Below are 21997 nucleotides of genomic sequence, written 5' to 3' on the forward strand. Positions count from 1 at the left end.
TTCTCTTTTTGTTTTCTCATGATTTGGTTGGGTCTAGTTGTGTTGTTGTTGTTGTTGTCCTGGGGCTGTGTGGGGTCTGTTTGTGTTTGTGAACAGAGCCCCAGGACAAGCTTACTTAGGGGACTCTTCTCCAAGTTCATCTCTCTGTAGGTGATGGCTTTGTTATGGAAGGTTTGGGAATCGCTTCCTTTTAAGTGGTTATAGAATTTAACGGCTCTTTTCTGGATTTTGATAATTAGCGGGTATTGGCCTAATTCTGCTCTGCATGCATTATTTGGTGTTTTACGTTGTACACGGAGGATGTTTTTGCAGAATTCTGCATGCAGAGTCTCAATTTGGTGTTTGTCCCATTTTGTGAATTCTTGGTTGGTGAGCGGACCCCAGACCTCAGAACCATAAAGGGCAATGGGTTCTATAACTGATTCAAGTATTTTTAGCCAGATCCTAATTGGTATGTCAAATTTTATGTTCCTTTTGATGGCATAGAAGGCCCTTCTTGCCTTGTCTCTCAGATCGTTCACAGCTTTGTGGAAGTTACCTGTGGCGCTGATGTTTAGGCCGAGGTATGTATAGTTTTTTGTGTGCTCTAGGGCAACGGTGTCTAGATGGAATTTGTATTTGTGGTCCTGGCAACTGGACCTTTTTAGAACACCATTATTTTTGTCTTACTGAGATTTACTGTCAGGGCCCAGGTCTGACAGAATCTGTGCAGAAGATCTAGGTGCTGCTGTAGGCCCTCCTTGGTTGGTGACAGAAGCACCAGATCGTCAGCAAACAGAAGACATTTGACTTCAGATTCTAGTAGGGTGAGGCCGGGTGCTGCAGACTGTTCTAGTGCCCTCGCCAATTCGTTGATATATATGTTGAAGAGGGTGGGGCTTAAACTGCATCCCTGTCTCACCCCACGGCCCTGTGGAAAGAAATGTGTGTGTTTTTGCCAATTTTAACCGCACACTTGTTGTTTGTGTACATGGATTTTATAACGTCGAATGTTTTTCCCCCAACCCCACTTTCCATCAATTTGTATAGCAGACCCTCATGCCAAATTGAGTCAAAAGCTTTTTTGAAATCAACAAAGCATGAGAAGACTTTGCCTTTGTTTTGGTTTGTTTGTTTGTCAATTAGGGTGTGCAGGGTGAATACGTGGTCTGTCGTACGGTAATTTGGTAAAAAGCCAATTTGACATTTGCTCAGTACATTGTTTTCACTGAGGAAATGAACTAGTCTGCTGTTAATGATAATGCAGAGGATTTTCCCAAGGTTGCTGTTGACGCATATCCCACGGTAGTTATTGGGGTCAAATTTGTCTCCACTTTTGTGGATTGGGGTGATCAGTCCTTGGTTCCAGATATTGGGGAAGATGCCAGAGCTAAGGATGATGTTAAAGAGTTTAAGTATAGCTAATTGAAATTTGTGGTCTGTATATTTTATCATTTCATTGAGGATACCATCAACACCACAGGACTTTTTGGGTTGGAGGGTTTGTATTTTGTCCTGTAGTTCATTCAATGTAATTGGAGAATCCAGTGGGTTCTGGTAGTCTTTAATAGTTGATTCTAAGATTTGCATTTGATCATGTATATTTTTTTGCTGTTTGTTCTCTGTTATAGGGCCAAAAAGATTGGAGAAGTGGTTTACCCATACATCTCCGTTTTGGATAGATAGCTCTTCGTGTTGTTGTTTGTTTAGTGTTTTCCAATTTTCCCAGAAGTGGTTAGAGTCTATGGATTCTTCAATTACATTGAGCTGATTTCTGACATGCTGTTCCTTCTTTTTCCGTAGTGTATTTCTGTATTGTTTTAGTGATTCACCATAGTGAAGGCGTAGGCTCAGGTTTTCTGGGTCTCTATGTTTTTGGTTGGATAGGTTTCTCAATTTCTTTCTTAGGTTTTTGCATTCTTCATCAAACCATTTATCACTGTTATTACTTTTCTTTGGTTTTCTGTTAGAGATTTTTAGATTTGATAGGGAAGCTGAGAGGTCAAATATACTGTTTAGGTTTTCTACTGCCAAGTTTACACCTTCACTATTACAGTGGAACGTTTTGTCCAGGAAGTTGTCTAGAATGGATTGAATTTGTTGTTTCCTAATTGTTTTTTGGTAGGTTTCAACACTACTTTCCTTCCATCTATAGCATTTCTTAATATTATTCAGTTCTTTTGGCTTTGATGCCTCATGATTGAGTATTGCTCTGTTCAAGTAGACTGTGATTTTGCTGTGGTCTGATAGGGGTGTCAGTGGGCTGACTGTGAACGCTCTGAGAGACTCTGGGTTGAGGTCAGTGATAAAGTAGTCTACAGTACTACTGCCAAGAGATGAGCTATAGGTGTACCTACCATAGGAGTCCCCTCGAAGCCTACCATTGACTATGTACATACCCAGTGTGCGACAGAGCTGCAGGAGTCGTGACCCGTTTTTGTTGGTTATGTTGTCGTAGTTGTGCCTAGGGGGCATATGGGGGAGGGAATGCTGTCACCTCCAGGTAGGTGTTTGTCCCCCTGTGTGCTGAGGGTGTCAGGTTCTTGTCCAGTTCTGGCATTTAGGTCGCCACAGACTAGTACATGTCCCTGGGTCTGGAAATGATTGATTTCCCCCCTCCAGGATGGAGAAACTGTCTTCATTAAAGTATGGGGATTCTAGTGGGGGGATATAGGTAGCACACAGGAGGACATTTTTCTCAGTTGAGATAATTTCCTTTTGAATTTCTAACCAAATGTAAAATGTTCCTGTTTTGATTAATTTAATAGAGTGAGTTAGGTCTGCTCTATACCAAATTAGCATACCCCCTGAGTCCCTTCCCTGTTTCACACCTGGTAGTTTGGTGGATGGGACTACCAGCTCTCTGTAACCTAGAGGGCAACCAGTGGGTCCGTCTCCTCTATACCATGTTTCTTGTAGGATGACAATGTCTGTATTTCCGATTTCTTTGGTGAAGTCCAGATTCCTGCTCTTTAGGCCAAAGGCAGATGACCTCAGGCCTTGGATATTCCAGGATGAAATAGTGAAGGCTTTGTGTTCCATAAAGTGTCTAATGTTGTTGGTTGTGTGGTTTGGCCTCAGGCCAGTAATTGTGAGCAGAGCCTGCTGAGCATCTGGTACATGCCATTGGCTTGGGCTAGTGTAAGAGTGGGTGTTGGACCTGTTTGCCTGCTCACGGCCTGGGCGTATGTGTGACTTTCATGTTGAGGCCCTCTTTGTGGGATTGGGTAGGGGTGGGTAGGAGGGGCATAGGTCTGATCTGAGGGGGCCTAAATGGGGTGTGGGCATGGTTGACTTGGGGGGGAGTTAATTGGTTGGGGTGGGGGTGTAGATGTGGTTGATGGTGCTGTGGTCTGGATGTAGGTCCTCTCTGCGGGGGTCCTCTATGTGTAGGACCTGGGGGGGGTCCCGCAGGTCTGGGAGAGTGTCTCGCTGGTCTGGGCGGGGTGTCTGTTGATCTGTTGCTCCTGTGTGAGGTGTTGGGTCTGCGGTTGAGGGCGATATCCTTTAGGGTCCGGGCGAAGGTGGGCACTGCTGCCTTGTATAGGTGGACCTGGTCGTAAAGGCTGTTCACGTCCAGGGTGGAGTGGTGGGCCAGGAAGACATTTGGTTTTGATGCACAGTCACGGGAAATACTTGCGTTTACCCGCTGTATGGTAGCAGGGTGGAAGTATTTTCGTGGTAACAGAGTTGAGATAACCACTTGTGCGTTGGGGAAAGTAGAATAAGCTTTTTCTATCACTCCCTTGAGTGATATGGCCACCCTTTCCTGCTGTGTTCTCAGGTCGTTTGTGCCTGTGTGTATTATTATGTGGCTGGGTGATCCTAGTCGGTCCTTAGACAGAAGGTCTAGGGCGCGCTGGGTGTTTGGACACCAGAGTTTAGACACTGTGTGTTTTGGAAAAAGTTTATTTTCTTGTATGTATTTACCGTTTGAGTCCATAAGGAGTACAATCTGTGGCTTGTGTATGTCCTCAGTGGGTGTGGGGGGGTCATCATGAGGGCTATCAGGGTGTCTGACTGGGGGGTTGCTCAGAGGGGTTGGGATCCCCTGGGCTTGGGGTTCTTCATTTGTTTGTCTGGGTGTGATGTCGAGGCTATGGTCAGGGTCTAGGGTGTACTGTTCTGCTGCGGTGTCGAGACTTTGGCCAGGATCTGAGGTGGGCTGTTCTCTAGTGGGTTGTTCAATGTCACCCGTCATCGTTCTCACCTTCTCCTCCAGCACTCTGATCCTCTCCTCTAGTGCTCTGTTCTTCTCCTGCTCTTTCTCCTGTTGATGTTGTCTCACCACAGTCCAGAGTGCAGACATGTCTCTCTCTACCTCCAGCTCTCCAGGTCTAGTTAAGAGGGTGTTGTTGTGCTGGACTGTTGTCTGGGTCTGTGCTGACTGGAGTGTGTTCACCTGCTGTTCCAGCTCCACCTGCCTTACCTCCAGCTGGGTGAATGTATCCTTCATTTCAATGAGGGAGTAGTACTCTGTGCTGGGAAGTTGAGTTTCTGCTTGGGGTTGCTCTGTGGGGTTATTTAATGAAGAGGTCTGGTCTGACCCGCTCGGGGTAGGGGTATCTTTCTCAAGGGAGAGCTTCTCCTTCTGAGCTATTTCTTTGATTAGGTGAAAGTCCAGCTGGAACTGTTTGGTGTTGCCTTGAACCAAAACGGTTCCAGATTTATAGAGATTAATATTAGATGACTCAGAGTCCTCGTTGTCCAGTATCCTGAGTTTCCACCCGTCGCTAACACCCCCCCTCTTAACAGAGGGGTAGTGTGCTAGTATAGCACTGTGCCATGCCAGGGGATGGTCTGTGTGGAAGATAAGGTTGCTTATGTTCCCATTTTTATACAAATCAGCAAAAAGTGTCTCGTGCTTCCCCAAAAGAAGTTTCAATTTGTACTCTTTTCGTGTCTTGTCGGTTTTTTTTACATTCAGAGGGTACTGTATTTTAATGACCTCTGAACAGTGGGGGGGTGCTTCTAAGGCCTCTCCATTTAGTTGGGGTAGACTGTACGACTCTCCTGCCATTGTTGGGCTCAAGGGCTTTGACACCTCTCACTTCACACGTCAGTGCTAATTGAAATTGTATCTTTTTGTAGCAAGCTTAAGCTTGGTAGCCTTAGAATTCAGTCCTTATAATATAAAATATATCATTGTAATGAATTTTTCTTCTTGGTTTTTGAAAGTGAAAAATAGCTTCATACTAAACATTACTCACTCAGTTCCAGGTTAGATGGTGTTTTCAGGTTTCTGTTTGTTTTCCAGAGCATTTGCTGTATAGTTTGAGAATAGTAATCCTTGGTAGTAGAAAGCTTTCCAGGTAAATCCGTCCAAAATCAGGTTGTAGGTTTGGAGTTTTGGTTTGGAATGAAGGTTATGTTGTGGAGGGTAGCATCCTGTATATGTCCCTGCCAAAAAATCCTACTTTATCTAACTCTAAATCTATATTTTTTGTTTAAAATGCAGGAGCAATGTCTTTGAGCTCTCTCTCTCTCTCTGTCTCTGTCTCTCTCACTCTCTGTCTTGCTCTCTGTCTCTGTCTCTCTCTCTGTCTCTCTCTCTCTCTCTCTCTCTCTCTCTCTGTCTCTCTCTCTCTCTCTTTGTCTCTCTCTCACTCTCTGTCTCTCTCTCACTCTCTCTCTCTCAATTCAATTCAATTTCAATTTAAGGGCTTTATTGGCATGGGAAACGTGTGTTAACATTGCCAAAGCAAGTGAAGTAGATAGTAAACAAAAGTGAAATAAACAATAAATATTAACAGTAAACATTACACTCAGAAGTTTCAAAAGAATAAAGACATTTCAAATGTCATATTATGTATATATACAGTCTCTCTCTCTCTCTGTCTCTCTCGGTCTCTCTCTGTCTCTCTCTCTCTCTCTCTCTGTCTCTCTCTCTGTCTCTCTCTCGCTCTCTGTCTCTCTGTCTCTCTCTCTCTCTCTCTCTCTCTCTCTCTCTCTCTCTGTCTCTCTCTCTGTCTCTCTCTCTCTCTCTCTCTCTCTCTCTCTCTCTGTCTCTCTCTCTCTCTCTCTCTCTCTCTCTCTGTCTCTCTCTCTCTCTGTCCTCTCTCTCTCTCTCTCTCTCTCTCTCTCTCTCTCTCTCTCTCTGTCTCTCTCTCTCTCTCTCTCTCTCTCTCTCTCTCTCTCTCTCTCTCTCTGCAAAATACTTTGTTGTATTTTTTGACCAGGCCCTGACCATTGTACACACTGACTGAAACACACACACCTGTGACAAAACACTCCTCAGTAAGCTTTATCCCACTCACTACTACTCAACCACCTGGGAATTGGATTTGAGGAGGAGAGAGAGAGGAAATAGTCAAAAGAAGAATTGTGAATGAGGACAGGAAAGGTGAAGTTCTCTCATTATATGGGATAGATCAGTCTGGTTAGTTATCTTTCAGTTTAAAGGGGAGAGGAGAAGAGAGAGAAAGAGATGCAGGGTTGATATTTATTTATTTCACCTTTATTTAACCAGGTAAGCCAGTTGAGAACAAGTTCTCATTTACAACTGCGACCTGGCCAAGATAAAGCAAAGCAGTGCGATTTAAAAACAACAACACAGAGTTACATATGGGGTAAACAAAACATACAGTCAAAAATACAACAGAAAAAATATATACAGTGTGTGCAAATGTAGCAAGTTATGGAGGTAAGGCAATAAATAGGCTATAGTGCAGAATAATTACAATTAGTATTAACACTGGAATGATAGATGTGCAAGAGATGATGTGCAAATAGGGAATACTGGGGTGCAAATGAGCAAAATAAATAACAATATGGGGATGAGGTAGTTGGGTGGGCTAATTACAGATGGGCTGTGTACAGGTGCAGTGATCGGTAAGGTGCTCTGACAACTGATGCTTAAAGTTAGTGAGGGAGATAAGAGTCTCCAGCTTCAGAGATTTTTGCAGTTCGTTCCATTCATTGGCAGCAGAGAACTGGAAGGAATGGCGGCCAAAGGAGGTGTTGGCTTTGGGGATGACCAGTGAGATATACCTGCTGGAACGCATACTACAGGTGGGTGTTGCTATGGTGACCAATGATCTAAGATAAGGCGGGGATTTGCCTAGAAGTGATTTATAGATGACCTGGAGCCAGTGGGTTTGGCGACGAATATGTAGTGAGGGCCAGCCAACGAGAGCGTACAGGTCACAATGGTGGGTAGTATATGGGGCTTTGGTGACAAAACGGATGGCACTGTGATAGACTACATCCAATTTGCTGAGTAGAGTGTTGGAGGCTATTTTGTAAATGACATCGCCGAAGTCAAGGATCGGTAGGATAGTCAGTTTTACGAGGGCATGTTTAGCAGCATGAGTGAAGGAGGCTTTGTTGCGAAATAGGAAACCGATTCTAGATGATGGAGAGAGAGAGATGAAGGGTTGATATGATGGAGAGAGAGACGGTCGGTCGGCCTACCTACCTACCTACCTACCTACAGTGGGGGGAAAAGTATTTAGTCAGCCACCAATTGTGCAAGTTCTCCCACTTAAAAAGATGAGAGAGGCCTGTAATTTTCATCATAGGTACACGTCAACTATGACAGACAAAATGAGAATTTTTTTTCCAGAAAATCACATTTGTAGGATTTTTAATGAATTTATTTGCAAATTATGGTGGAAAATAAGTATTTGGTCAATAACAAAAGTTTCTCAATACTTTGTTATATACCCTTTGTTGGCAATGACACAGGTCAAACGTTTTCTGTAAGTCTTCACAAGGTTTTCACACACTGTTGCTGGTATTTTGGCCCATTCCTCCATGCAGATCTCCTCTAGAGCAGTGATGTTTTGGGGCTGTCGCTGGGCAACACGGACTTTCAACTCCCTCCAAAGATTTTCTATGGGGTTGAGATCTGGAGACTGGCTAGGCCACTCCAGGACCTTGAAATGCTTCTTCGTTGCCCGGGCGGTGTGTTTGGGATCATTGTCATGCTGAAAGACCCAGCCATGTTTCATCTTCAATGCCCTTGCTGATGGAGGTTTTCACTCAAAATCTCACGATACATGGCCCCATTCATTCTTTCCTTTACACGGATCAGTCGTCCTGGTCCCTTTGCAGAAAAACAGCCCCAAAGCATGATGTTTCCACCCCCATGCTTCACAGTAGGTATGGTGTTCTTTGGATGCAACTCAGCATTCTTTGTCCTCCAAACACGACGAGTTGAGTTTTTACCAAAAAGTTCTATTTTGGTTTCATCTGACTATATGACATTCTCCCAATCCTCTTCTGGATCATCCAAATGCACTCTAGCAAACTTCAGACGGGCCTGGACATGTACTGGCTTAAGCAGGGGGACACTTCTGGCACTGCAGGATTTGAGTCCCTGGCGGCGTAGTGTGTTACTGATGGTAGGCTTTGTTACTTTGGTCCCAGCTCTCTGCAGGTCATTCACTAGGTCCCCCCGTGTGGTTCTGGGATTTTTGCTCACCGTTCTTGTGATCATTTTGACCCCATGGGGTGAGATCTTGCGTGGAGCCCCAGATCGAGGGAGATTATCAGTGGTCTTGTATGTCTTCCATTTCCTAATAATTGCTCCCACAGTTGATTTCTTCAAACCAAGCTGCTTACCTATTGCAGATTCAGTCTTCCCAGCCTGGTGCAGGTCTACAATTTTGTTTCTGGTGTCCTTTGACAGCTCTTTGGTCTTGGCCATAGTGGAGTTTGGAGTGTGACTGTTTGAGGTTGTGGACAGGTGTCTTTTATACTGATAACAAGTTCAAACAGGTGCCATTAATACAGGTAACGAGTGGAGGACAGAGGAGCCTCTTAAAGAAGAAGTTACAGGTCTGTGAGAGCCAGAAATCTTGCTTGTTTGTAGGTGACCAAATACTTATTTTCCACCATAATTTGCAAATAAATTAATTAAAAATCCTACAATGTGATTTTCTGGAAAAGAAATTATTTTTGTCTGTCATAGTTGACGTGTACCTATGATGAAAATTACAGGCCTCTCTCATCTTTTTAAGTGGGAGAACTTGCACAATTGGTGGCTGACTAAATACTTTTTTTCCCCACTGTACCTACCTACCTACCTACCTACCTACCTACCTACCTACCTACCTTATCCAAGACACCTTTGAAAGAGTTTAAACAAATGCTCTTTTAGTGATGGGTTAGGGCAAAAGCCTGCACTTATACTCTGTGGCCCTCCAGGACTACTGTGTGTGTGTGTGGGACTCGATAGAGACCTAGAGCACCTCTTGAGTCTGAATACCCCGTCTGTCTGTCTCTGTCATGACAAATGGATCTTCCTGCATGAGTGGCTGGCAGACTGGCTGGCTATCTAGGACCCTGGCACCACCTTGGGTGGGTTTGTGTGTTTCTATAAGTGTGTGTGTCTTTAGCACTAGACTGTCTGTCTGTATGGTGTGTCTGTGTGTCTGTGTGTTCTACCCCGTGCCAGGCCTGCCAGGGTTGTTTCCATGGTCAGCCGTGCATGCCCCCTCTCTCCTCTCTTGGCCAGAAAAGAGCAGCCAGCTTCACAAGCCCCCCAAAACCTCCAAAGCAGAGAGCCAGAGAGGGGCCCCTGCCCTGACGCCAAGCCCACAGAGGAGGCCTCTGTCTCAGCCTTGCACTCAACCGTTCAGCCCCTCTCTCCCCATGGCTGGTGGGTTCTAAACACATGATTGTTCCTTCTCTTCTCTCTTCCACTTTGAAAAGAGAAGTCTTCTTCCCTTCCCTTCTTTTCTACCTCCCATCACCCCCTGCACCTTTTTCTCCTTCATGGTGATCTCTGTCTCCTCCCCTGTGATCAGAGGACTGTGGCTGGAGGACTTACTCTCCGCCCTCTTTTCAATTCAATTCAATTTAAGGGCTTTATTGTCATGGGAAACGTGTGTTAACATTGCCAAAGCAAGTGAAGTAGATAGTAAACAAAAGTGAAATAAACAATAAATATTAACAGTAAACATTACACTCAGAAGTTTCAAAAGAATAAAGACATTTCAAATGTCATATTATGTATATATATACAGTGTTGTAACAATGTGCAAATAGTTAAAGTACAAATGGGAAAATAAATAAACATAAATATGGGTTGTATTTACAATGGTGTTTGTTCTTCACTGGTTGCCCTTTTCTTGTGGCAACAGGTCACAAATCTTGCAGCTGTGATGGCACACTGTGGTTTTTCACCCAGTAGATAAGGGAGTTTATCAAAATTGGATTTGTTTTCGAATTCTTTGTGGATCGCTGTAATCTGAGGGAAATATGTGTCTCTAATATGGTCATACATTTGGCAGGAGGTTAGGAAGTGCAGCTCAGTTTCCACCTCATTTTGTGGGCAGAGCTTTTTCTCTCTCTCTCTCTCTCTCTCTCTCTCTCTCTCTCTCTCTCTCTCTCTTGTTCCCTCTCTTTTCTGACACTTCCCTCCTGTTGGTCAGGAGTCCACTCTTGGATTTCACGTTGTGTGTGTGTGTCAGTGTCCGTCCGTGCGTGTGGGTGGGTGCACTTGCGCAAGCATAGGTAGGCATATGTGTTGAATGTTGTTCTGTCTGCCTGAACACTTCTAGTCTTTTCTGTTTTGCATCTGGCTTGTTAGATAAGGCATCAATGCACCAACACCCTAGCATAGACTGCACCTACATAGGACATATCACTAGGTTTTACAGGACATACACTGAGATATATACCCTAGATCATGTCACACATTGTCCTCCACTGTTCTTCACAACAAAGGCCTCCTCTTCCCCCCCGCTATATCTCTGTACCCTTTGTCATTCTCCCATCCCCAATCTCCCCTACTTCTCCATTCTTTAGTCCTCCTTTCTGTTGACCAATCACTGCCCCCATAGCTGGCTGTCGCTGAGCTGGCTAGATGCATTTTCTGTAGTGTTAATCCTAGCCTGTGGATAGACAGAAAGGCACAAGCACAATTTCTCATCTCCTCTCCTCCGTCCCCAAAATGGCTAAGCGACAATACAGCAGCTTTATCTGGAGTGCAGTGATGGCCAGAGCTGTAGTATGTATTCTATGCATTCTTCCTCCCTATAACCCATAGCTGTATCCATATCCGCCAGGGCAGAACCCTGAGATATCATATGATAGCGGTAGTACAGCCTGAAGAACACTGCTGATATTCCCAGTTATCACATTTATTAAGCTGAGGAAACACACTCAGACAGAAGACATGGGGGTTTATAGAAAACTAGGAGAGGGAGAGAGACGGTTACGTTGTTTCTTTGTGTTGGGTATAAAGTGAGCACTCTCTCTCACACTCGTTCTTTCAGTCTCTCTGGTGCGGGCTCGGCTCACACTGGACCATGTATATGGGGGGGCTGGTGAACCGTATGGGGGGACTTTGTAGTGGTGTGGGGCGTCAGGGGTTCTATGTACCGTGGAAGAGGACGGGGGCTTGGTTATAACTTTTAATGATGGAATTTTTGGTGCCGATAAAGGTATTTTTTAAAATCAAATAATATTTCTTCACACTCTCAATCTCTCTCTCTATTCTCTCTCTCTCTCTCTCTCTATTCTCTCTCGCTCTCTCTCTCTCTCTCTCTCTCTCTCTCTCCTCTCTCCTCTCTCTCTCTCTCAATTTCAATTCAATTTAAGGGCTTTGTTGGCATGGGAAACGTATGTTAACATTGCCAAAGCAAGTGAAGTAGATAGTAAACAAAAGTGAAATAAACAATAAAAACTAACAGTAAACATAACACTCAGAAGTTCCAAAAGAATAAAGACATTTCAAATGTCATAGTATGTACAGTTGAAGTCGGAAGTTTACATACATTTTAGCCAAATACATTTAAACTCAGTTTTTCACAATTCCTGACATTTAATCCTAGTAAAAATTCCACATAATTTTCCTTCCTCATGATGCCATCTATTTTGTGAAGTGCACCAGTCCCTCCTGCAGCAAAGCACCCCCCAGCATGATACTGCCACCCCCGTGCTTCATGGTTGGGTTGGTGTTCTTCGACTTGCAAGCAACCCCCTTTTTCCTCCAAACATAACGATGGTCATTATGGCCAAAGAGCTCTATTTTTGTTTCATCAGACCAGAGGACATTTCCCAAAAAAGTACGTTCTTTGTCCCCTTGTGCAGTTGCAAACCGTAATCTGGCTTTTTTATGGTGGTTTTGGAGCAGTGGCTTCTTCCTTGCTGAGCGGCCTTTCAGGTTATGTCGATATAGGACTCGTTTTACTGTGGATATAGATACTTTTGTACCTGTTTCCTCCAGCATCTTCACAAGGTCCTTTGCTGCTGTTCTGGGATTGATTTGCACTTTTCGCACCAAAGTACGTTCATCTCTAGGAGACAGAACGCGTCTCCTTCCTGAGCGGTATGACGACTGCGTGGTCCCATGGTGTTTATACTTGCGTACTATTGTTTGTACAGATGAACGTGGTACCTTCAGGCTTTTGGAAATTGCTCCCAAGGATGAACCAGACTTCTGGAGGTCTACAATATTTTTTCTGAGGTCTTGGCTGATTTCTTTTGATTTTCCCATGATGTCAAACAAAGAGGCACTTAGTTTGAAGGTAGGCCTTGAAATACATCCACAGGCTCACCTCCAATTGACTCAAATGATGTCAATTAGCCTATCAGAAGCTTCTAAAGCCATGACATCATTTTCAGGAATTTTCCAAGCTGTTTAAAGGCACAGTCAACTTAGTGTATGTAAACTTCTGACCCACTGGAATTATGATACAGTGAATTATAAGTGAAATAATTACTTGTGTCATGCACAAAGTAGATGTCCTAACCGACTTGTCAAAACTATAGTTTGTTAACAAAAAATTTGTGGAGAGGTTGAAAAATGAGTTTTAATGACTCCAACCTAAGTGTATGTAAACTTCCGACTTCAACTGTATATATACAGTGTTGTAACAATGTGCAGATAGTTAAAGTACAAATGGGAAAATAAATAAATATGGGTTGTATTTACAATGGTTTTTGTTCTTCACTGGTTGCCCTTTTCTTGTGGCAACAGGTCACAAATCATGCTGCTGTGATGGCACACTGTGGTATTTCACCCAATAGATATGGGAGTTTATCAGAATTGGGTTTGTTTTCGAAGTCTTTGTGGATCTGTGTAATCTGAGGGAAATATGTGTCTCTGATATGGTCATACATTTGGCAGGAGGTTAGGAAGTGCAGCTCAGTTTCCACCTCATTTTGTGGGCAGTGTGCACATAGCCTGTCTTCTCTTGGGAGCCAGGTCTGCCTACGGCGGCCTCTCTCAATAGCAAGGCTATGCTCACTGAGTCTGTACATAGTCAAAGCTTTCCTTAAGTTTGGGTCAGTCACCAAACTCGACTGACCCAAATGCTGCCCCCCCATGCAGCAGTGGCCTGTCTGGCTGGCTGTCTGTCTGTCTGGCTGGCTGTCTGTCTGTCTGTCTGGCTGTCTGTCTGGCTGTCTGTCTGTCTGGCTGTCTGTCTGGCTGGCTGTCTGTCTGTCTGGCTGTCTGTCTGTCTGGCTGTCTCTCTCTGTCTTTCTCTCTCACTCTCACACACCTACTCTCACACACACACTCTCTCATACACACACACACACACACACTCTCTCACGCACACACTCTCTCACGCACACACTCACACACACACACACACACACACACACACACACACACACACACACACACACACACACCATTATTAGCAGAGAGGTGGCAGGCGGGCGGTGAGTGGGGATTGCTGTCATTTGCAATTCCACCCTATTGTCCTCCACTAACAATGGCTACAAACAAACAATTGACATGGAAATAAAGAGATGTAGCTCATTAGCTACTGCTGCTTGTTCTGGTAATGGCTAAATGCTCAGCCATTGTGTGTGTGGGTGGGTGGGGGTGTGTCTTCTCTCCATGACAATCCCTTAACAGTGTGGAATACAGAGATTAAGAAGAAATCAGAAAGGAGAAATATGATGAAAATATAGCTTTGGTTAATAATGGGTTATGCTATTCCCTTGTGTGTGGGATCCTCATCAGTAAAGTGGCTGTCAATTGAAATCATCAGGACCTCTTTTCCTGCAGGTTGTGTTGGTTATTACAGACCTGTGTGTGTGTGTGTGTGTGTGTTTGCATGTTTAGTTCAAGCATAGATGTTTGTGATTCAACAGTTTAATTGAGAGTTTTATCAAAATGTACATAATGCCTGTCTGTCTGTGTGCCTGACTGCCTGTCTGTCTGCCTGCCTGTCTGTCTGTCTGTCTGTCTGCCTGTCTGTCTGTCTGTCTGTCTGTCTGTCTGTCTGTCTGCCTGTCTGCCTGCGTGTCTTTCTGTCTGTCCCTCAGCCTGTGTGTCACTCTGGTCCAGTCTCGCCGCCCCCCATGCTGCAGTGGACTGTCTGGCTGGCTGACTAGCTGACTGGCTGGCTGGCTGGCTGGCTGGCTGGCTGGCTGGCTGACTGGCTGGCTGGCTGGCTGGCTGGCTGACTGGCTGGCTGGCTGGCTGGCTGGCTGGCTGGCTGTCTGTCTGTGTCTGTGTGTCTGTCTGGCTGGCTGTTGTGTTGCTATCTAGCAGCAGGATCAGATTGGATGGGCCTGTAAATGGCATTTCTGTCATTACTAAGATGGCAGCTGCTCAATACTGTATCTGTGGACCAGCACCAAGGAGTGTGAGGGGTGTGTGTGTGTGTGTGTGTGTGTGTTTGTTCGCATTAGGTTGACTCTATTTCATATCAGGACTGTACAAGAGATGGTGTATGAGTTTTGTTGTGTAACGGATGGTGTGTGTGTGTGTGTAGGAGAGGGATGTGGAGCGTCGGAGGCAGCTGAGAGAGAGGGCCAGACAGCTCATCGCCGAGGCTCGCTCTGGGGTCAAGATCACAGAGATGCCCCTTTACGACCCGACCGCTGACCGAGGGAGAGGCAGAACCATCCCTACTGGAGGTTAGACACACACACACGGAGCACATGTTTAAAACACACTCGCATAGACACGTGTCCAGTTGGTTGAGATAGAAAATATATATATATATCGTTCAAATATCCCACAAATGAAGAACAGTTCACTTCAAGTTTATTTTTTAAGTCAACCTTTTTTTCCTTTGAGTTTTCTTTCTACATCAGTGTGTTTTAAACATCCCAGGATGCTGTGTTTCTCTGGAGGACCTCTGTGCTGCATTTAACCACAAGGAAATTACACACACACACACACACACACAGAAGTAAATTCTAAGCTGAAAGCACTCACTGGTGGAGACATTTCCATTACTACTTCTCTCTAAGGGCTATCACTAATCCCCCAAAATGCATCAGGAATAGCAAACGCCATTTGATCACTACTGGAGGTCTCAAACACACACACACACACCCCTGTGTTTACAGCTCAAATTGGTTTCACTTTCTTGTCCTTTATTCAGGTGTAATTATTGGTTAATCAACAGTACACTTGGTGTGGGCGAATTACCTTTCAGGAGAGAAACAAAACACATTAATAATCATAGCTATCGGGTCGGAAATTCAACAGTGTGAATTCCCCGCCGTGCGGTTTTCCATTCCACCATCAATTGATGTTATTATCATAATTACCATTATTACGCCTATAGATATTTGTTTTCAATCGTCTCCCCATTTATGACACCGCTTGTTTGGTTGTCAGGGTCAAATGTAATGGCAGCGGTGCATACTGAACAGACAGCGACCGACGTGGCTGGCAGTGTAGGGAGGTAGGTTTAGTATCATGAGGGTGGAAGAATATTATGTCATTTACTGACACCATCAAGGGACAGCAGTATTATTATCTCTGTCTTCTCTCTCTCTCTATGTCTCTCATAACAATTCATCTCTCTGATTCAGATACTGGACAGAAAAAGATAGACGGAGAAAGAGAGAGACAGAAATAGGGAAAGATGGGAAGAGAGAGACAGGGAAAGATGGGAAGACTGAGAAAGAGAGAGACAGGGAAAGATGGGAAGACTGAGAAAGAGAGAGACTGGGAAAGATGGGAAGAGAGAGACAGGGAAATATGGGAAGACTGAGAAAGAGAGAGACTGGGAAAGATGGGAAGAGAGAGACAGGGAAAGATGGGAAGACTGAGAAAGAGAGACTGGGAAAGATAGGAAGGGAAAGATGGGAAGAGAGTGAAGCAGACAGAAGTAGAGAGAGAAAGGACAAGAGTGAGAAGATGTGGGAGTATAGAGCTGTGGAGTATAGAGCTGTGGAGTATAGAGCTGTGGAGTGCAGAGCTGTGGAGTATAGAGCTGTGGAGTATAGAGCTGTGGAGTGCAGAGCTGTGGAGTATAGAGCTGTGGAGTGCAGAGCTGTGGAGTATAGAGCTGTGGAGTATAGAGCTGTGGAGTGCAGCGCTGTGGAGTGCAGCGCTGTGGAGTGCAGAGCTGTGGAGTATAGAGCTGTGGAGTATAGAGCTGTGGAGTGCAGAGCTGTGGAGTATAGAGCTGTGGAGTATAGAGCTGTGGAGTATAGAGCTGTGGAGTGCAGAGCTGTGGAGTGCAGAGCTGTGGAGTATAGAGCTGTGGAGTATAGAGCTGTGGAGTGCAGAGCTGTGGAGTATAGAGCTGTGGAGTATAGAGCTGTGGAGTATAGAGCTGTGGAGTATAGAGCTGTGGAGTATAGAGCTGTGGAGTGCAGAGCTGTGGAGTGCAGAGCTGTGGAGTGCAGAGCTGTGGAGTATAGAGCTGTGGAGTATAGAGCTGTGGAGTATAGAGCTGTGGAGTATAGAGCTGTGGAGTGCAGAGCTGTGGAGTGCAGAGCTGTGGAGTGCAGAGCTGTGGAGTGCAGAGCTGTGGAGTATAGAGCTGTGGAGTGCAGAGCTGTGGAGTATAGAGCTGTGGAGTGCAGAGCTGTGGAGTGCAGAGCTGTGGATTGCAGAGCTGTGGAGTATAGAGCTGTGGAGTGCAGAGCTGTGGAGTATAGAGCTGTGGAGTGCAGAGCTGTGGAGTATAGAGCTGTGGAGTATAGAGCTGTGGAGTATAGAGCTGTGGAGTATAGAGCTGTGGAGTATAGAGCTGTGGAGTGCAGCGCTGTGGAGTGCAGAGCTGTGGAGTATAGAGCTGTGGAGTATAGAGCTGTGGAGTGCAGAGCTGTGGAGTATAGAGCTGTGGAGTATAGAGCTGTGGAGTATAGAGCTGTGGAGTGCAGAGCTGTGGAGTGCAGAGCTGTGGAGTATAGAGCTGTGGAGTGCAGAGCTGTGGAGTGCAGCGCTGTGGAGTATAGAGCTGTGGGGGGGGGCTGAAGACAAAACCTGGTCAAAGTGGAACCTTGGTGAGAGAGAGATGGAAGAGACAGAGAATGAGAGACAGAATAAAGAGAGGATGAAGAAAACAGACTAGAGAAGAGTAAAACAAATGGAGGAAGAAAGGGACAGACAGAACAGAGACTGAACAAGAGAGGAGGAGAAGCAGAGAGAGAGGAGACGAGTGAGACAGGAGGAGAGAAAGAGCCAGAAAGAGGAAGAGAGAGGAGGGAGAAGGATGCAGTTTGGTTTATTTTCTCTTTCAGCCACATTTAATCTGGCTAATTGTGGATCTCATTAAAAATGGTGTCAGGGAGGAGGAGGAGGAGGAGAGCAGCGCTGTGGGCCTGATGCACAAGGCCTGCCGTGCAGAACGCCTAATCCTAGCCCCGCTCCCTCTTCTCTCTTCTCTCCTCCCCTCCTCCCTCCATCATTCCCTCCACCACTCAGGGTCCTGTTAATTCAGACCTGGGCTGAAGGAGGGAGGCTGCCCCTGCCACCGCCTGCCTGCCTGCAAACTTTCCAAACTCCATCACCATAGCTTCCTTTAATTAGCTAGCGTTAGCCAGCCACCCACGCTCACTCGCTCGCACGCACTCTCTCCACACATCACGGAAACCAAATTAAAAACTGAAAATGCTCTCCCTCTCTTTCGCTCTCTCGCTTTTCTCTCCATCTCTTTCACACTTTATTTTTCGCTCTCTCTCTCTTTCTCCCTCCCTCCCTCCCCTCTCTTTCATTCTCTCTCCTCCTAACACTAAGTGGCAGAGAACGGGTGGGAGGGAAGGAGGCTCTCGATGTCAAACATCTGCGGCAGTTTTTTGTTTTAGTTTTTTTTTTTTGAGCCCATTTATTTATACAGCAGGATTTACGTTTTCTGTTTGATATTGTGTTTTTATTGTTTGTGTCGATTTTCTTTATTTTATTTTGTCCCGTCAGGAGGCTTAATGTAATATGTGTTTTCATGTTTTGTTTTTGTTTAGTTTTTGGGCTTTATCTGGCGTTGTTGTCACGGCAGCGATGCCTGAACAGAGCTGTGAATTGGCTTGTGATGGAGATGGCTCTGCTTCAGTTAGTCTGTGTGTCTGTAGAGACAGACCTGCTGTGTTTTCACAACATATTAGTGGTCAATGGAAAGCTCTACAGTAGCTACTAGCCATAGGTCTTGTTTATTCAACATAATACACCGGATCTTCTACTATTCATACCTCCTTACCTTCTCTAGGACTTGGAACCAGCATGGCTTAACACAACCATTAACATGCACTAACATAGAAATGCTTCTTTATCTCTCTCTCTCCTTCCATCTTTCTTTCTCTCTTTCTTTCTTTCTTTCTTTCTCTCTTTCTCTCTTTCTTTCTCGCTCTCGCTCGCTCTCTCTTTCTTTCTTTCTTTCTTTCTCGCTCTCGCTCTCTCTCTCTCTCTCTCTCTCTCTCTCTCCAACCCTCTCTCTGTCTCTCTCTCTTTCTTCCTTGCTTTCTCTCTCTCTCTCTGTCTCTCTCTCTTTCTTCCTTGCTTTCTGTCTCTCTCTCTGTCTGTCTCTCTCTCTCGTCTGTAGATGTATTGGATGGAGATGCTGGTGATGATAATGGGGGTGAGGAGGAGGAGGGGGGGAGAGATGAGGAAGATCACCATGATGATACTGTGACAGAGGGCTGCTGTGGTAGATACTAACCCTGCTGAGGCCCCTCCACCCTCCTCCACCTTCCAGGGGCATCAGGAGCCTACTAACACCAGCTCTGAGCTAACCTCTCTGGGTAAAATGACCACCGCTGACTGGCTGTGTGCTGGTGCTTCTGCTTGCATGCATGTTCGCTTGCTCTCTCTGTGTGTGTGTGTGTGTGTGTGTTTTATCGATTTGTAACCCCTCATATGCACGACCCCCCTTTCCCCTTTGACCTCTGCTTCTCATTGGCTTGAGCCATGGCTAGCTGGGATCCCATTGGTTCTCCACTCCACAGCAAGATGAGTGAACCTGGAACAGATTCTATAGTTCTGAGACTGGCTTTCTTTCTGTTTTTCTATTCCTGCACAATTTTATCAAAACTAGTAATTAAAAAAACTTCTGCAAAAAGTGCTCCCTAGACAATAAAAAAATCATATCTTCAGAAAAAGCGTTTGTGGAATGTTTGCAGAGGTAAGTTAATTACTTTTTCCAGCGTTCTGCGTCACTTTTCTGCCAATAGGAGATAGGCAGGAGTACAGTCAAGGGTTAAAGAAGCAGAAATAAAGGAGAACTTTATTAAATGGTGTTTCTTTGAAGCAGCAGTATCTCTGCTATTTGTTTTCTCTGTGGGTTTGTTGTTTTCCTCACTACTAGTTTTATTTCAGTTGTTTTCTGGTGGTGAAGACTAGTCCTTTGTCACAGAGACAGGTCCTTATAAAGGGAGAGGTAGTTGTGATGCTGCTCTCTACGGCTGCGTCCCAAATGGCACTAGATCCCCTAAGTAGTGCTGAGCCCAAAGACCCAGGGCTATGGTCAAAAGTATGTAGTACAAGTGCACTGCCTAGGGAATAGGGTGGCATTGGGGACGGACACTACTTGTTGTTAAACCGCCTGTTTCAAGTGGTGCCAGATAAACCGTCCTCGAACCACGACCCTCTACTCAGCACCTCACCTAAACGGACACTTAATAACAGGTTTCACTAATATATCTGGTACCCTAATATATCTGGTAGACTAATATATCAGGTAGACTAATATATCTGGTACCCTAATATATCTGGTAGACTAATATATCTGGTAGACTAATATATCTGGTAGACTAATATATCTGGTAGACTAATATATCTGGTACCCTAATATATCTGGTAGACTAATATATCTGGTACCCTAATATATCTGGTAGACTAATATATCTGGTAGACTAATATATCTGGTACCCTAATATATCTGGTAGACTAATATATCTGGTAGACTAATATATCTGGTAGACTAATATATCTGGTAGACTAATATATCTGGTACCCTAATATATCTGGTAGACTAATATATCTGGTACCCTAATATATCTGGTAGACTAATATATCTGGTAGACTAATATATCTGGTAGACTAATATATCTGGTAGACTAATATATCTGGTACCCTAATATATCTGGTAGACTAATATATCTGGTACCCTAATATATCTGGTAGACTAATATATCTGGTAGACTAATATATCTGGTAGACTAATATATCTGGTAGACTAATATATCTGGTAGACTAATATATCTGGTAGACTAATATATCTGGTAGACTAATATATCTGGTAGACTAATATATCTGGTACCCTAATATATCTGGTACCCTAATATATCTGGTAGACTAATATATCAGGTAGACTAATATATCTGGTAGACTAATATATCAGGTAGACTAATATATCTGGTACCCTAATATATCTGGTAGACTAATATATCTGGTAGACTAATATATCTGGTAGACTAATATATCTGGTAGACTAATATATCTGGTACCCTAATATATCTGGTAGACTAATATATCTGGTACCCTAATATATCTGGTAGACTAATATATCTGGTAGACTAATATATCTGGTAGACTAATATATCTGGTAGACTAATATATCTGGTAGACTAATATATCTGGTAGACTAATATATCTGGTAGACTAATATATCTGGTAGACTAATATATCTGGTACCCTAATATATCTGGTACCCTAATATATCTGGTAGACTAATATATCTGGTAGACTAATATATCTGGTAGACTAATATATCTGGTAGACTAATATATCTGGTACCCTAATATATCTGGTACCCTAATATATCTGGTAGACTAATATATCTGGTACCCTAATATATCTGGTACCCTAATATATCTGGTACCCTAATATATCTGGTACCCTAATATATCTGGTAGACTAATATATCTGGTAGACTAATATATCTGGTAGACTAATATATCTGGTACCCTAATATATCTGGTAGACTAATATATCTGGTAGACTAATATATCTGGTAGACTAATATATCTGGTAGACTAATATATCTGGTACCCTAATATATCTGGTAGACTAATATATCTGGTACCCTAATATATCTGGTAGACTAATATATCTGGTAGACTAATATATCTGGTAGACTAATATATCTGGTAGACTAATATATCTGGTAGACTAATATATGGTAGACTAATATATCTGGTACCCTAATATATCTGGTAGACTAATATATCTGGTAGACTAATATATCTGGTACCCTAATATATCTGGTAGACTAATATATCTGGTACCCTAATATATCTGGTAACCTAATATATCTGGTAGACTAATATATCTGGTAGACTAATATATCTGGTAGACTAATATATCTGGTACCCTAATATATCTGGTAACCTAATATATCTGGTAGACTAATATATCTGGTAGACTAATATATCTGGTACCCTAATATATCTGGTAGACTAATATATCTAGTACCCTAATATATCTGGTAGACTAATATATCTGGTACCCTAATATATCTGGTAGACTAATATATCTGGTAGACTAATATATCTGGTAGACTAATATATCTGGTAGACTAATATATCTGGTAGACTAATATATATGGTACCCTAATATACAGGTAAAAGTCAGTAAATTAGAATATTTTGAAAAACTTGATTTATTTCAGTAATTGCATTCAAAAGGTGTAACTTGTACATTATATTTATTCATTGCACACAGACTGATGCATTCAAATGTTTATTTCATTTAATTTTGATGATTTGAAGTGGCAACAAATGAAAATCCAAAATTCCGTGTGTCACAAAATTAGAATATTGTGTAAGGGTTACATTTTGAAGACACCTGGTGCCACAAACTAATCAGCTGATTAACTCAAAACACCTGCAAAGGGCTTTAAATGGTCTCTCAGTCCAGTTCTGAAGC

At 43.7% G+C, this 21997-nt stretch overlaps 1 protein-coding gene across 1 annotated transcript in view; it reads left to right on the plus strand.

Moving 5' to 3' along the window:
* The window catches only part of ehbp1 (EH domain binding protein 1), a gene marked incomplete at its 3' end in the record, with an annotated part of 223343 nt that overhangs the window by 181123 nt on the left and 20223 nt on the right, over positions 1 to 21997 (plus strand). The window contains 3 exon segments of the mRNA XM_045215207.1: positions 14667 to 14811; positions 18675 to 18782; positions 18784 to 18873. Of these exon segments, the coding sequence (XP_045071142.1) occupies positions 14667 to 14811; positions 18675 to 18782; positions 18784 to 18873 (343 nt within the window).

Source organism: Coregonus clupeaformis, chromosome 1 (assembly GCF_020615455.1).
Source record: "Coregonus clupeaformis isolate EN_2021a chromosome 1, ASM2061545v1, whole genome shotgun sequence".
NCBI lineage: Eukaryota > Metazoa > Chordata > Actinopteri > Salmoniformes > Salmonidae > Coregonus > Coregonus clupeaformis.